We start from the raw sequence: 16,375 nt of genomic DNA on the forward strand, positions 1-16,375 counted from the left end.
GAGTTATGAACGGGGCCTACGCCAAAGAACCTGATTGCTTGCTGAGCTCCTAAATAAATGTTATTGTTACAGTATTAATTCTCCCGAGTCTTTCTGGTAGAAATGTATTCATCCTCACCTAAATTAAAGTTTTGGGTCATCTACCCCTTTAATTTAATCTGTTTGGGTGTACCGGTGGTGAAGGTGTAAAATCAGTAAAAAAATTAAATAAAATAAAAAGAATATACTCATAGTATATGCAGTGATGTGCATGCAGATAATACATTTCAACATGAATTTAAAGAAAGGTAGCCTATATGCTTTCTCTCAGTCTGATTGCTCCAGATCCCCAAATTCACTGTTTTGGGACAGGTTGAATGCATGTATTGTCAAGAAAAATTAACAATTCAAGATTAAATAGGATTTATTCAACAGATCTCAATAAGCAAAGTTATTTTTTTCATAAATGTTTTGCAGAATCTAAAATACGAGAGTGTCACTGCATTACTTATTTGTGTCATTTAATAGTTTTAATGTTGTTAAATGTAGAAAGATTTTACATTGTAACTTTTCTTTTTCTTTTCTTTTAAAAAAAAATCTAATTTTTCTATTATTTTTCAGGTTTACATTAGATTTAGAGTCCCAGATTTTCATTGACTTTGAACCCTGCTGTACATATTTTTGGAAAACTAAACACAAAACACAATCCCCTCTATACTAGTTTTAACCCACAATCTTCTTAAAATTATGTTCCTGTGAAAATTAAAATGTATCACAATCAAAGAATGACCCACTCCAAATGCATTATACTGTATGTGATTTCTATCAGTAGCTTTGAATGTCCATCAATCTATCATCAGCAATCTGAACAATCTTTTCAAGTGCCTTTAGTATCAGAGCATCAATATCTCCCTTCAAGTACATCTCATCATGGTAGTTCTTCACTGGGAAGATGTTTGTCAATGGCACACCCGTTTTGGCACTGCACAACTCCATCTGGACAGGAACAGAATGTTGGGTCAGAAAATTAGATGTGATTGATAAATTGAAACACGTGTATGTCTTTGGATTATATCACTTACCCTCTCTTTGATCTTCTTGCTGGTGTAGATCTTCCTTAGATCCTTGTTGACCAGAGGACATGTTTCATCCACTTTGGTCATGACAACCACTTGAGGAATCCCTACAGCAAATGCAGAGGCAATGTAAAGGTTCTTTACATTGTTTTTCCACATTTTTTTTTTACATTTAAGGCAGTTTGTTGTACATATCTACATAACTGACCCACATACATTGTCTGGGTCATATAATTAATTAAGCAGAAAAGATGAGCCTTGTAACATGCCCTGTTTGCACTTGGCATTATTGTATCTGGATTTTTTTCCACCTACACACTGAAAAACACACACACAAACTCAACCCACTATATGCCCACTTCTCTCTCATGTAATATAATGTGAACTCATGAATGAAAATCATAATCAAATATTCAGGGGTCAGATTTACCCTCAGCACTGATTCTCTTGCGGATGATCTTCAGCTTATCAATAAGTTTATCATCATCTTTTAATTGTAATAGATTTGCGGCTATGACGTACACCAGGCAGAAAGCCTGATCGGAGAGGGTAGGGTCACTGATGTAATCTTGATCCTTATGACTGAGTGCCTGCTTCTCATTGAACTAAGATTGGAAATAAGCAATATATGTTGAACGTCAAACCTGTTGCACACACACAAACTTTATGTCAAAATGTTATTATCACAATATAGGGGTTTATTACTTTAAAGCCATTCTTCACATGGCCAAACACAATGTTGATGATGTCCTCTGGTTGTGACCCAGCCATTGCTTGAGCTTCTAAGCCCATTATGTCCTTGAAGACGAAGGGCAAAGATTTTTTCCCACTTCTGATGGTATATGCTCTGAGCTAGTGAAGACCAAAAATATAGAGGCATAAATATTTGTAAACAATTTCCAAGAAATCATTATATGATTAACTAAAATGCTCAATGCCATAGAGTAGGTAAATTGGACATCTCTAGTTCTTTTAGAAAACATGCAACTGTATAGTTGACAAATACCTACATCTTGTGTGAAACTGCCACCAGCAGTATTTGTTTCAGCTAGCGCTCTAGAGGTGATCCGTCCTTGAAAGGCACTATCGACAGAATTAATAAAGCTGGACTTTCCTGCTCCAACTTCTCCAGCAACCAGAATCTTGATGTCCTTTACATCTGAAGAACTCGGTGAGAAGTTTTTCAGCTTTTCTTTTAGGGCTTCTTTTTGTCTGTCAAATCAAAAAAACATTTTACAGAACTTCACATAAAGCTTCTGTCACCCCACGTGATTTTGCCATAGTTATGGACGCCGTTCCCAGTGGAGCTATTGCAGTTTATTTCCTTGACTAATCCCTGTAAAACAGCAATAGGAATAATGTGCTTTGCATTCAGACCTTTTCACAGGAATAGAAAGATGCAACACTTCTCTACATACAGTATGCATCTGTCATCTGGATGCTTTACAACCAATGCCAGCCCATAATTCAATGTGCAGTGCCCCAATCTTAGTCTAGTAATAACCACAATATCCCTCCTTCCTAAACCTATATTTATTGAATTTTTTCACTATTGGCTGAAAAAAAAAAGAAAAAGTCTGCCTTTATTTCCCTCTTCCCATTCTTTTTGCCATCATTTTATTAATCCTTGCTGAATAATTTACACTCAGCTCTTCCATACATTACTTCCAATACTACTCAAAATCTATATACAGGTTTGTTTGTTTATTTATTTATTTGTTTGTTTGTTTGTTTGTTTTTTGCCATTTTATCAGCCTATTCGTTTCCCTGCACTCCTGTGTGAGCTGTAACCCAAATGAATCCCACTGTATTCCCCATATTCATTATTCGATTCAATGTTACTAGTATTTCTACTAAATCTGATCCAGCCCTACTCTTCCCAGTACCTCTTTTACCAGTACCATTTTCCTCAACCCATCCAAGGGCCCATTGTAATGACACATTATCTGAAACTCGTTTTCCATTCTTTATATTTAAGTTTTTCTATAAATTGAGTTCATTGATTCATATATATATATTTGCATACTCTGTCCAATTACTTTTTAAATAATTGTTAACTGTGCGTCATGTATTAATGGACTGTGTTTTTCATTGTACAGAAATAAAACTTATGTGATCAGAGCTGTTGGAAGCTGGAGTTTCAAATTATTCATTAAAATCAATTATTAAGGACTATGAGACAACAAAAGTTGTTGTCAAATGTTTGCATCGGAATGGACAATATATAAGGACATAATTAATTAAGTGGAGTTCTTCAAGTGGTCTGTGGAGGGCAGCAATACGCCTTAGATTTGTGAAGTCTGCCGCAAATAACAAAAGAAACTATAATAAAAGAATAACAAAATAATAAAAGAAAATAATAAAAGAAACTATGAATAACTCCACCCACCTCTATCTTGAATGAAGTGTTACAAGCAGTTCGGAGCATCTCTGCTGATTTAAGGGTAAATAAAGAACTGCTTCTTTAAATAAGTAACGTTACAGAGTTTTATTTACTTAGTTCAACTTCAAGTTCATTTATATAGCACATTTACAACTGCCACTATGCTGACCAAAGTGCTTTACAGAACAACAGGAATAAAAGAAGATATAACATGCATAACAAATAATATAAAAAACGAGAGCAACAGAGTAACCTTAAAACAGGAATAGCAGTATCAGAATCAAATATAAATTAGTAAAACCAACTGAAGAAAATAATCAATAGCCTATACTAAAGAAAATGCACGAACAGCCATTTCTAGAGTTTTCGGAATGAGAAAGCCTTTGATTTTAGACAATAAACGAAGTTGATAGAAGCTGGATCCAATTACGGAGGAAATATGTTTGTCAAATGTTAAAGTCTGGTCAACAAGAACGCAGTTTAAATTTAAAAACGGAGAGTAGTCTACTCTAATCAGAAGAGTTGTCCAAGAGCCAACACCAAGTTGTATGGTGTTTTTAGGGTAATGTGCACTGCCATTTCTCCTCCAAATATGGTGTGTATTATGGCATCCAAACAGTTCAATTTTGCTCTCATGTGACCACACTATATTCTCCCAGTATTTCACTGGCTTTTCCAAATGTTGTGCAGCAAACTTTAAATGAGCTTCAACATGCTTTTTTTTCAGTAATGGAGTCTTGCGTGGTGAGCGTGCATACAGGCCATAGCGGTGGAGTGCATTACTTACTGTTTTCTTTGAGACAACAGTACCTGCTATCTGCAGGTCTTTTTGAAGCTCTCCACAAGTGATCCTTGGCTCTTGGACAACTCTTCTGATTATTCTTTTCACTCCTCTATCAGAAATCTTGCGAGGAGCACTGGTCGAGGCAAATTTATGGTGAAATTATTGTCTTTCCACTTCCGTATTATGGCCCCAAAAGTGCTCACTGGACCATTCAGAAGCTTAGAATGGCGCCTATAACCAATGCCATCATTATGTTTTGCAACAATTAGGTTGCGAAGGTCTTGAGACAGCTCTTTGCTTTTACCCATCATGAGATGTGTCTTGTGTGACACCTTGGCAATGAGACCTTTTTGTAGGCCATCATTTGGGACTGAACCAGCTGTTATTAACTTCCACTGACAGGGGGCTGGATTGCTTTTTAATTAACTACAGTTTTCAGCAGTTGTCTTGGCTTTCCATGCCTTTTTGCGCCTCCCTTTCTTCATGTGTTCAATACTTTTTCCCTGTGTCATTTCACATTATTACACATAACTTAAAGGTATAGCGGAGGATGTTTTACTTCCTGGTGGGTAGTCTAAACTATTGGTCCTCCTAATTGTCAATCATTCTGGTGAATCAATCAAACTTTTCAAAAAGTGGAGAGGGCGGGTCTTATCTAAAATTTGGAAAGATCCTCCGCTATACCTTTAATTTCTGAACTTATTTTTGTTTGTTTCTTTGTATGTATGGCTTACTTGGGTTGTTACCTGGTGAAAATGTATTGTCAATAGCACCTTTGGTAATTTATTTATTGAGAAAAATGATGACGTGTTCAATACTTATTTCCCCTGCTGTATATATATATATATATATATATATATATATATAAAGGGTAATGTCTTATGTAGCCTATTTGAGGAGCGGAGAAGAGCGTCTGTAGTTGTCAAAATAGCATTGTGTTGTGCTTGTTATGGAAAAATTTATATTTTCTTTGTATTTTATTTTCAATGATTTAACAAATGAAATGCCATACATTTATTTGGCTGTATTTTGAGTTTCTTTTATGATATTGGTACAGCTGCAAGGGTGTGTGTGTGATTTCAGAGGTGAGAAGATTAGGGGGTTAGGGGAGCCACAGGGGTTCCTCTGTGCCTTTTGTTTAGTGGGGGCTGTAAGAGATAGCTTTTGAAAAAGAACACTATAAAGAAGCTGGCCCACCTCTGCTCTGAGTCTCACTCCGCCTGCAGCTGGACTGTGGATGGATTGGGAACATTTCTTGCAAGAAATAAATATCTTTTAAGGACAATTTGATCCTAATGTCTCTTATGCTGTGATGCTGTTATTGTTAATTATTGTTTTGCTTTTACATGCTTCATTATAATGTTAGATTTTGGCCAAATGACAACAACAACAAAAAAAAATAGAGAAAAACGAGCGCCAACATGGCTACAGCTACAATATTCTAAATTACCGGCTTTAAGATTATGAAAACATGTTGTGATGGACTGACTGCCTCAGATGCAGCCGTTCTTATGACGAAAAATGACATTCACTGGACAAAACATTTCCTAACTTCATTTGAGCTTTATTTTTGGTAAAGTGTTAATAATATAATACGTAGGCCTATATAATCACGTAGACCTATAAGGCCACAATATCAAATTTGATGCTCTGCATTAACTTTTTCATTTTTAGCTATGTGGTCGGTCAACTTTGACTGCGAGCATCCAAGAAGTGACTGTTTTTAATGACCACTTATAGACTCATCAAATGAAATCCAGTTTTTTTGTGTGTTTTTTTTTTCAGATTGCATATCTAAAAAAAAAAATTGAATCACTCAAAATGAGGAAACCATTTTATAAGCATATTCATAATTCATTAGTATTATCGAGTATTACCCTGTAAAAAAAAAAAAAAAAATCAATATTGCCATTAATGATATCAACTTCTGAGGATAAAATGGATAATTTTCTACTTTTTGTCATTTTCAGAATGTTGGATACATTTCCATGCTAAAATTATTAATACAATTATTAATGTTATAATATCATGTTAAAAAGTTACATCACACATTATCATGGCCAATCATAATTTTCCACTTCCGAGTCCCATATAAAAAAGAAAACATGAGCAGAATTAGACTACTTCAGATATGTTATGCACAAGATTGTGGTTCTTCTTACAACACAATTCTAGTTGGTAAATTGTTTGGGGAGAGATACCAATAATATTTTACAGGGAAATAAATTGTCACCTCACACAGAGTATTTGCAGTTTTATCTGAACAGATCAGTGTTTTTACTGCTGTGCACAAAGACATAGCCTGCACATAAAAACGAAATAAAGTACTGGTCTGCATACAGAATAGATTATGTCCATGAATGGCTTACCCCCAGTCAAATTCCCTCCATGGTTTATCCAGTTCTATGGAAACACATTTAGCAATTAAGTTTATCAATAATTTGTTAGTATCTGTCTGAGAATATGGTAGAAAGACCCTCTCACCTGGATTTGGTTGCACTGGTTGTGAGTCTGATGATCCCATTTTGTTTTGTTTTTTTTGCTTTTTTTCACCCCCTTCAATATATTTATATCAGCTCTCTCCTGGAGTACAGTTGACTTGTATTAAGCAAGGGAAATCAGAGCCGTTATATAGGCTACTGTTTGCTATATTTCAATTTCACTTTCATTTTTGCAAGCACACATGCAATTAAAAATGCCCACACCCATTCTTGTTCTTTTTAGTTATCTATGCTGTTGATCACACATTGACACGCAGGGCCGTTTCTAGGCATAGGCAAACAGCTGGGGAGCGCCAGTGAGAGCCCCCACCACACCAAGATTTTCTTTCTCGCCCAAGCGAGTGGAAGAAAAATCCTTTTTTTTTCTATAACGGAGCGTATATTTGCACTAAGTGACTGTCTGTTAGGCAAAAAGACGCCCACTGCTAAATATAGTTGCATAGGTCGCTGGGCGTGAGGTGATCGACCCGAGTTCGAATCCGCCTTTTGCCGAACTTGCTCTTCTCCCTTTTCCCAACACATGAGATGTAAAATGTATAGCCTAACATAAAGGTCTCTAGCGTTATATTTTACCAACAAACTAAAATCAAAACTGTGATATGGCTTTGTGCCTTTATTAAACAGCACAAGACTTTAAGTAGCCTATAGCTAGGGTGGCAAAAAGGCTAGAAATGGCCCTGTTGACATGTATATTATTTCAAACAGATACCACACATACATTAGTTTGTAGGGTCTTGAAGTTCTATCACACCACATGTAGCCACTTAGCCTATGCTTGGCATATTTTTCTCTTCAGGTATTTACAACACCACTGGTAACTTTATGATACAAGTGTGAAAATTAATAATAATATAAAGTTTATATTAGTTCAAGTTTGCTCTGTGTGGATGTATTGTTCTGTTCTAGTGACGCTCTGTGACTAAACTTTGAAGGGAAAATATATCGCCTATATGGGGTCAAAGCCTGTTCCACAATGGTATCTGCTGAAGCTTTTGCAAGAGGCATATGTAGGCTACCCCTCGGGTCCCAAGCAAGTTCTCACCAAGGTGGTAGGACCCAGCGATCCATTTCGCCACTTTGCATACCTTGTTTATTCGTGTAGCCTGCCCTCCAGATAATCAATATTCACTTGTTTTTCAATCCATCCATTGGGTTATTATGAGTTAAATGATGCACTGTGCACATTATGTTGTTGCAGCCTTATACTTAAATTATTAAGGCATTAAATTGCTTGCATTTCTTACAGATTAAACAAACCAAGACACTATTTGGCTAATAATAAGTGAATAAGTTTGTAATAAGAATATGACTTAACATTCAGAAATGCTCCTTACTTGAAATCTGGCTCATGTCTCGACACAGACAAAATGAAGTCCCGAAAAGACGCCTAAAAGAGTTCTCTGTGAGTGATCTACATTTACAGTTCATAAAGATCCTGGTAGCTGGAGAATTTGGAGCAGGAAAATCCAGCCATAACTGGAGCCATCTAGCTACAATCTGTATGAATTGGAACGATTACAGTCATCATTACTCAAAGCTATAATATAAATGATAATTATATCTGTATATTAATGATATTTCGATACATATACATGTATAAAGTGCAACATCAAAAGCAGTGCTGCATTGACCTAGGTAAAAGAAGGACAAAATTCAACAAATTTGTAAATGAGCATAAAAAGCTTCCAAATTACAGTGTAATGTCTATTTATTCAAATAATGTTTTACTATGGCATGCATTAAATACATATACCGTTAAATACTGTATCACAGGACTGTCAGACCCTGTCACACAGGAATATGATAGGGCCTGACGGTCAGCCATTTTAAACTGCCATTACTCAGCCTGCTAGCATGCTAGCATAAAAACTGTTAACATGCAAGCAAGGAATGTCAGTTAGAGTTCTCAACGGGCCTGAAAATTACAACCCGAACCGACCCGGCCCATGGCTTTTAAAGCCCGGACCCGATGTAACCCGACACATCAACATGAATTATCTGGCCGAACCCGGCCCGCGGCCCGACGCCACGTCGGATTTTTTTTTTTCATACACGTATTATCATGACCAGCAGACGCGAATTCAAATCAACATTTAATGTTCACGCCTTTTAACAATACAAACAACTGAAACAATAAACTTTAAATATATAAATAGGCTGTAGTAGCGACGGTGAATTCACCTGCGGCAAGTTTACTTTCCACCAACTCCATCTTCTTCTCCAGGCTAAAGGCGTGCACGCAGCGGCGTCAGGTCTGCCCCCGCCCCTCTCCATGATGCACGTTGCACGCAGCCAGGGCCGGCCCGAGGCATAAGCGAACTAAGCGGCTGCTTGGGGCCCCCTCGCCACCAGGGGGCCCCCAATCGAGTTTTTTTTTTTTTTTTTTACATATTAATTAACTTAAACAAGTGACATAAATGAATGAAAGGATTAATAATTCAAGACAAGAAAATTCTGATTTCATGATCAATATACCGGCCTACAACTGCTGCTGTATCTGCCAGTGTTTGAGTCATGCGCATAACCTCGCGTGCATAGACAATTTGTGCGCAAAGTCACGATAATGTTAAGCCATGTCACAAAAATTTGATTTGATCAATGATTTATCCTTTAAATGTAATGATATTCAGAACAGAACAAGAATAAAAAAATCTATAAACTATAGAAATGACTATAAACAAGCCAAAACGAAATAATTTAGAGCGAAAGCGAAAGTAAGCGGCGTTGGGCTCACGTATCTCTCTCATTAGAATCAAAATGTTTCAACATTCGCGATGGATTTGGATGGTAAACTATTCTTTATCATAGGCTTTGTACTTCACTCACGATCCAATATCGACGGGAAAAAATCATCCTCTTCACACGCGCAAAAATGTGCTTGGAAACATCACAGTGGAAGATTACAAAGCTGGAATATGTTGTGTGTGTGTGTGTGTGTGTGTGTGTGTGTGTGTGTGTGTGTGTGTGTGTGTGTGTGTGTGTGTGTGTGTGTGTTGTGTGTGTGTGTGTGTGTGTGTGTGTGTGTATGTGTGTGTGAGTCGCGGGCGCGATCGAACAGTGGAAACATAAAAACATACTCCGTCATGTTCATACAAGACATCATTCAAACTGCAAAGTGTTGCAAAACGTTGGAGGATATTTTGCAAATAATTGTTTTAATATGTTTTGTGACAGTTTGTTTTCAGAAGTTTCCAAGAGTTAGTAAAAGAGTAAAGAAAAAGTTAAAACTTTTTTAAGTAGCTATTTTTTTATTAAGTATTTATTTTGTATTAATACATAACCTCATTGTATTGATTGATTGATTGAAAACTTTATTGAACAACAACAATCAACACGAAGTGTTGAAAAGGATAAAAACACAAAAAAAGCCCAAAGGCTTGTTTCCATTGTGGTCCTTAAGATGGAAGATGAGTAACAGTACATGGACTAACAACATTGAGGACAATGAAGAAAGGGGGCATACAAAAAAATACAAATAAAATAAAACAGATAAAAACACAAATAAAAAGAACGAAACAAGGACTAAATTCCCAGATAGACAAGGTATTAATTTATAATGTAACATTATAGCGTGACATTGTGTCAATAATCGTCAAGCACAGGTGACTCTGCGTGGTGGGAGGGGGCCCCCAAATCAAATTCTGCTTAGGGCCCCCAAAAGGCTCGGGCCGGCACTGCACGCAGCAGCCAGACTTTATTTACGGTGAACAGCAGCGATGATTAATAAATGTTTCGTTTTTTTTACTGAGCGGAAAAGATTAAGCCCAAGGTCCGACCCGACCCGAGTCATTTGCTCATATTTTCGACCCGAACCCGGCCCGAACCCGCGGGTCCCGTCGGGTTTGTCGGGCCGACCCGACCCGTTGAGAACTCTAATGTCAGTAACCTTTGTAGACATGTTTTGGATTTAAAACATTTTCATTATTTTCTGGGATGTTTTACTGTGACAGGGCCTGACCCTTTAGCTCGTCCTCCTCAAAAGAAAACATACAAAAACAAGCTTAAAATTGTAAAGACCACCCATTGGCCCAAAGATGGAAGTCCAACGGTATGGGCGAAGGGATAATGCGTGTATGTCTTTTCAGCGCTCCAGTGTACGAAGTTCACTTAATTTATTGGAATTTAGTTTCAATATTATTTTAGCTTTACGCTTAATCTGACTCCAATTTCAAATGATAATCAAATTTAGATTTCTTATTAGAAAATAATCAAAAATATTGATTATGAAGTCATTTAGATCTTTGATTATTCTGGGTATCCCATATTTTCAATTATTAATTCATTAAGGGACCTGATGCCCCGGGTTTACGTGGATCTCATGGACACAGCCTCACCAGTCTGATCTTGGTCAGAGGGTGGAGGGTTTGCTAATACCTCTTAAGTCGGTTGCCTACTGCTCACTCATACAAAAAAAGTGTAGTTTATTTAGCCACTTCTGTTCAACTTGCCAGTGATAGACAGAAATCAAAAGGTCTTCAGATGACGTGCCTACTGCTCCGTTCATATGCACGTTTAGTTTGATCTATCCTGGACACAGAACTGCGGTAGCACCAGCCTCCTCATAATCTAAATAATGATTTCAGAAAACTTCAGAATAAATCAAGATGTAACATTTATTTGTCAGGTAAAAATGTATCATGCCAATTACACAAGTAAATGATTAAAAGCCAATTCAGAAATAATAAATACATGACATCAATTACTCAAAGATGACTCTACAAGTAAGCAATGCATTCCTGACAGAGACACGCAGTGGTGTGTGAGTGTTTTCCAATGGGAAAACACTGAAACAGCACTGTATGGGGGATGATCCTGGTTACTGCTCTGTCACCTACCCTTAAAAACCCAGACCAGAACAAAAGGGTTGTACCAATATTTTTTAGGGTTGTTTTGGGTCAATTCATGTATCCCAGGGGGTAGCACCTGGTTTTGGGGGAGAGGGGAGATGTCTTGAAGAGACATCACACAAAGAGGAGAACAGGTCTCCTAAGTTCTCAATCTTTTTCATAATACCAATGACTGCAATGAAATTAAGATCATTTTACCAATAGACATTTAAAATGATACCAAACATAAAAAGGAAAAACAAAGCTTTGTGGGTTCGATCCCAGGGGATTGCACATACCTATGTATAAATGTATAGGATAATGCAATGTAAGTCGCTTTGGATAAAAGCGTCTGTCAAATGCATAAATGTAAATAGATTCACAAGATACATCATATGTGATATATAGACATTCTTAGTGAACTTTTGGTGACTTGACTGGTATTTATTTGTAGAATTTATGTATAATTTCAAAAAATGTTTTATCAATTGATGTGAATGATAAGAACTTAAACTTTGTTATTGATTGAGTTTTTTTTTTTTTTTTTTAAACAACAGTTTTTAGCATAACAAAAATATGAAAGCTGTAACTCCAATTTGGCTGAGGACAAGGACTCAATTTTCAAAAGTGGTTTTAATAAAGAAAAAAAATATTTGAGAACCTAATGAATGACATATTCCTTTACAGAACAACTCACAGAAATCAATCAGTCAGTTTTAGACATTTTTGGATAAAAATACTTTTTTATTCACTGTAACAATTCAAGGACAGATAATGTACATTTCTGGTAGAATATATCCCTTAATGTCTCACAGCAAACAAACTGTTTAAATATTACAAAATGTTTAAGAAATGTTATTTGTTTTAAGGTTTTAAAGTGTAGTCATGTTTAGCATCATGTAATAATCCTCCGAAACGAATTTGCAGCAGAAGTCACAAACAGAAATGTTATTAGCTCTTATTAAGTAAATGAGTAAACTGCATTTAATAAAAGCGACCGAAAAGGTAATTGATAAGACAATTAAATACAATGGAGTCAAAACATTAATGCCACGATTTTAATATGCATAAACAGGAATACGTACAAATTAGTACATCGGTAAAGGGGTTCATACGTACATAATTAAAGTTTTAGTGCTGTCAATACGTAAATATTTTAAGTTTTAGTGCTGTAAATATGCCAATATTATACGTTTCTGTGTGTATAAAAACGTAAGTAAATGTATGTGTGGTAGAACTACACTTTAGGTAAAATATACACGTATTCTCATGAGATCATGTTATAGAAAATGTATCACATTCAAAGAATCTAAATGCATCAATAACTGTATGCGATTTTTGTCAGTAGCTTTAATTTTCCTCCAATCTATCATTGGCAACTTGAACAATCTGTTCAATTGCCTTTAGTATCAGAGCATCAATGTCATCCTCTGTGTCAATCTCATCATGGTAGTTCTTCACTGGGAAGATGTTTGCACACCAATTTTGTGACTGCACAACTCCATCTGGACAGGAACATAATGTTAGGTCAGAAAATTTGATGTGGCTATTAGACAAAATCAGATCAATATGGGCAATATGTACTAACAATATGTAAAATTGAAACGATATCACATACCCTCTCTTTGATCTTCTTGCTGGTGTAGATCTTCCTTAGATCTTTGTTGACCAGCGGACATGCGTCATCCACTTTGGTCAGGACAATCACTTGAGGAATCCCTACAGCAAATGCAGAGGCAATGTAAAGGTTCTAAAACAAGTTTTTTCACTCAATAAAATTAAGCACAATTGTGGCAGTTTGTTGTACATATCTACATAACTGGCCCACATACATTATCTGGGTCTATAAATAATTAAGCTAAGTCAACATGCCTTGTAACATGCCCTGTTTGCAGTTGGCATTAAAATGCAGCATGTGTCTGGATTTTGTCTATCTACGCATTGAAAAAACTGACAAACCCAATTCGCTTTATGTCCACTTCACTCTCATGTAATGTAAATGTATGTGAACTCATGAACAAAAATCATAATCAAACATTCAGAGGTCAGATTTACCCTTGATTCTCTTGTGGATGAACATCAACTTGTCATTTAGTTTATCATCTGTTAATTGGACTGTATCTGCGGCTATGACGTACACCAGACAGAAAACCTGGTCGGAGAGGTTAGGGTCACTGACGTAATGTTGATCCTTGAGTGAGTGCCTGCTCCTCATTGAACTAAGATTGTAAATTCAGCAAAATATGTTAAACGTCAAACCTATTGCACACATACAAACTGTTGAAATATTATTATAACAATATAGGGGTTTATTACTTTATAGTCATCCTTCACGTGTCCAAACACAGCATTGATGATGTCCTTTGTTTGTGTCCCAACAAATGCATCAGCTTCTAAGCCCATTATGTCCTTGAAGACGAAGGGCAAAGATTTTTTCCCACTTTTGATGGTGAATCCTTTGAGCTATGAATACCAAATATATAGAAGCACAAATATGTTTGAGCAATTTCCAAGAAATCCTCATACAATTAGCTCAAATAAAATTAAATAAACATGCGACTACTGTATAGGTGACAAATACCTACATTTTGTGTGTAACTACGACTGTCTCCACCAGATGAATTCACTAGTGCTCTAGCGGAGATCCGTCCTTGAAAGGCATTATTGATGGAGTTAATAAAGCTGGACTTTCCTGCTCCAACTTGTCCAGCTACAAGGATTTTGATGTCCTTAACATCTGTATTATCCAGAGTTAAGTTTTCTAGCTTCTCTTTCAGGGCTTCTTTCTTACTATCAAAACAAAATACAATTCGGTGCACAATGGAAACTGAGCATAAAAGGCCCTGATTTGTGTTTCTGCTGGTGGGTGCCCAGTGCCCACACTCCCCTACCACAGAAGCGGCCTCAAACAAACTATAAAAATGGTGAAGATAATCGTATCTGAAAGCTGCAATTGATTTTTTTATTGGTTAAAATTAATGGAGAATATCTCATATTTTTCTGTGGGTGTTCGGGGGCAAAATATTTCTATAGTAGGTATAGCCTATCGCATTTGGTGCTTTATAAAACTTAAAAAAAAAACTTTTACAAATATTTTCTGTTGGATTTTTATTTACATTATGTTTGCCTTTTTATTTGAATGAGTCGATATTTTTTGCTGAAAATAATATCCATGATGTAATATTCTTAGAAAATAATCAACATAATGAATGACATATAGTCTAGGATACTTAACAACCAACTTACTCCCAATCAAATTTTCTCCATGGTTTGTCAAGTTCTAGGAGAAAAAACATAGATCATATCAGTTACTTTGGTGTATGTTAGCTCCCCATCAAATATCAATACAGGCAGCTCATGTAAATGTTGTACTGTATATCTGTAATTATTACTGATCCTCTTACCTGGATTTGGCGCTGGTGCTGGAAAGTTTTGCACAGCTGCAAATCTTGTACGCACAGGTTCAGGTTTCACAGCTGTAAAACTTGTACGCACAGGTTCAGGTGCAGACCTTGGTTCTGTTGATTCTGATGATCCCATCTTTGTTTTTATGTTGTTTACCTCCTAAAGCATGAATATCTATATCATCAATATCTCCTTAAAATTAAGGGCAAAGACAAAGCAACTTGTTTCTCACTCACCACAGCTCGGAAGACCAGTGTCGAGGCTCCTACCAAAATTCCAGTTTTATACTTTTTTTGTTGTTGTTGTTTCAGTTTGAAGTTCATCTTTGTCACACATGCATATGCAAATGAGTTGTCACACATCACAATGTACACCTACAGTACACAAATTTGGCATTTTTGGATGACATTTTATAATAACTTTAATTAATAACATTAGCAAACATGCATTTTATTATGCATAGATATTATCAATAGTGCAATATATATACTGTATATGGAGAAACCATTGAGAAAATATATATAGGCTATATATGTCACATTCACCGTCTGTCTTCGTCCTGTTCACTACAGTTCCCAGAATCCTCCTTGCCTCCACACCTGAACTCACTCCCTTAATTACCCACCTGTTCATCATTATCATCATCTGCATCACCTGTCTTGTGTTCATCTGTGTGTGTGTATATAAGTTCCTGGTCTTCACTTGTCTTTTGTCGGTTATTGTTTGTGCACCAGCACACTGTTTTTTGTTTGTTTTGAGTTACTGGCTGTTGATAAACCTTTGTTATTTTGGTACTTCGCTTGGCTTGTCTCCTTCCTCAACCCGGACCTTACAGAATAACCGACCACATCATGAGCTGGGAGCTCGCTGGACAGATCGTGGTTTTGGCTCGGTGCCTGAGCCTGAGCCAGTTGTTGGCCCAGAGCAGCCAGATGCAGTTCCGAGTCCAGCCGAGCCCGCACTTCACGCCAGATCTGCCGAAGCCAAGGCAGTCCGCGTCATGCCCGCCGCGCCTGAGATTGAGAGCATCATGCCTGCCGAGCCTGAGCCAGTTGTTGGCCCAGAGCAGCCAGATCCAGTTCCGAGTCCAGCCGAGCCCGCACTTCACGCCAGATCTGCCGAAGCCAAGGCAGTTTGCGTCATGCCCGCCGAGCCTGAGACAGTTGTTGGCCCAGAGAAGCCAGTTCCGAGTCCAGTTCCGAGTCCAGTTCCGAGTCCAGTTCCGAGTCCAGTTCCGAGTCCAGTTCCGCTGAAGCCAAGGCAGTTCGCGTCATGCCCGCCGCGCCTGAGCCAGTTGTTGTCCTCTCCGCCATGGCCGTCCGAAGGCCACATTATGAAATGTTTTTCTCCAAAACACGTTGGGAAAAATTGTTTGCCCCCCTTTTATTAAATACTTTTTGCAACCTCTTTTTTCCAAGAGA

General features: G+C 37.1%; 1 protein-coding gene and 1 long non-coding RNA gene across 2 annotated transcripts; both read right to left on the reverse strand.

The window, feature by feature from the left end:
* Positions 1–385: 385 nt before the first annotated feature.
* LOC309494510 (interferon-induced protein 44-like) lies at positions 386–6,787 on the reverse strand. Its single transcript, XM_082163932.1, has 7 exons — positions 6,707–6,787; positions 6,592–6,625; positions 2,066–2,267; positions 1,761–1,907; positions 1,486–1,660; positions 1,062–1,162; positions 386–975 (listed from the first exon to the last, which is right to left on the reverse strand). The coding sequence occupies exons 1-7, from the start codon at positions 6,744–6,746 to the stop codon at positions 805–807; spliced, it is 870 nt and encodes a 289-aa protein (XP_082020058.1). The 5' UTR covers positions 6,747–6,787; the 3' UTR covers positions 386–804.
* A 6,826-nt stretch (positions 6,788–13,613) lies between these two features.
* On the reverse strand, positions 13,614–14,837 carry LOC309493574. The gene is made up of 4 exons (XR_014204001.1): positions 14,796–14,837; positions 14,135–14,339; positions 13,866–14,012; positions 13,614–13,768 (listed from the first exon to the last, which is right to left on the reverse strand). It is a non-coding gene; the product is annotated as an uncharacterized lncRNA (long non-coding RNA).
* Positions 14,838–16,375: the final 1,538 nt, after the last annotated feature.

The sequence above is a fragment of the Leuciscus leuciscus genome (genome assembly GCF_965113295.1).
Source record: "Leuciscus leuciscus genome assembly, chromosome: 3".
NCBI classification, from domain to species: domain Eukaryota; kingdom Metazoa; phylum Chordata; class Actinopteri; order Cypriniformes; family Leuciscidae; genus Leuciscus; species Leuciscus leuciscus.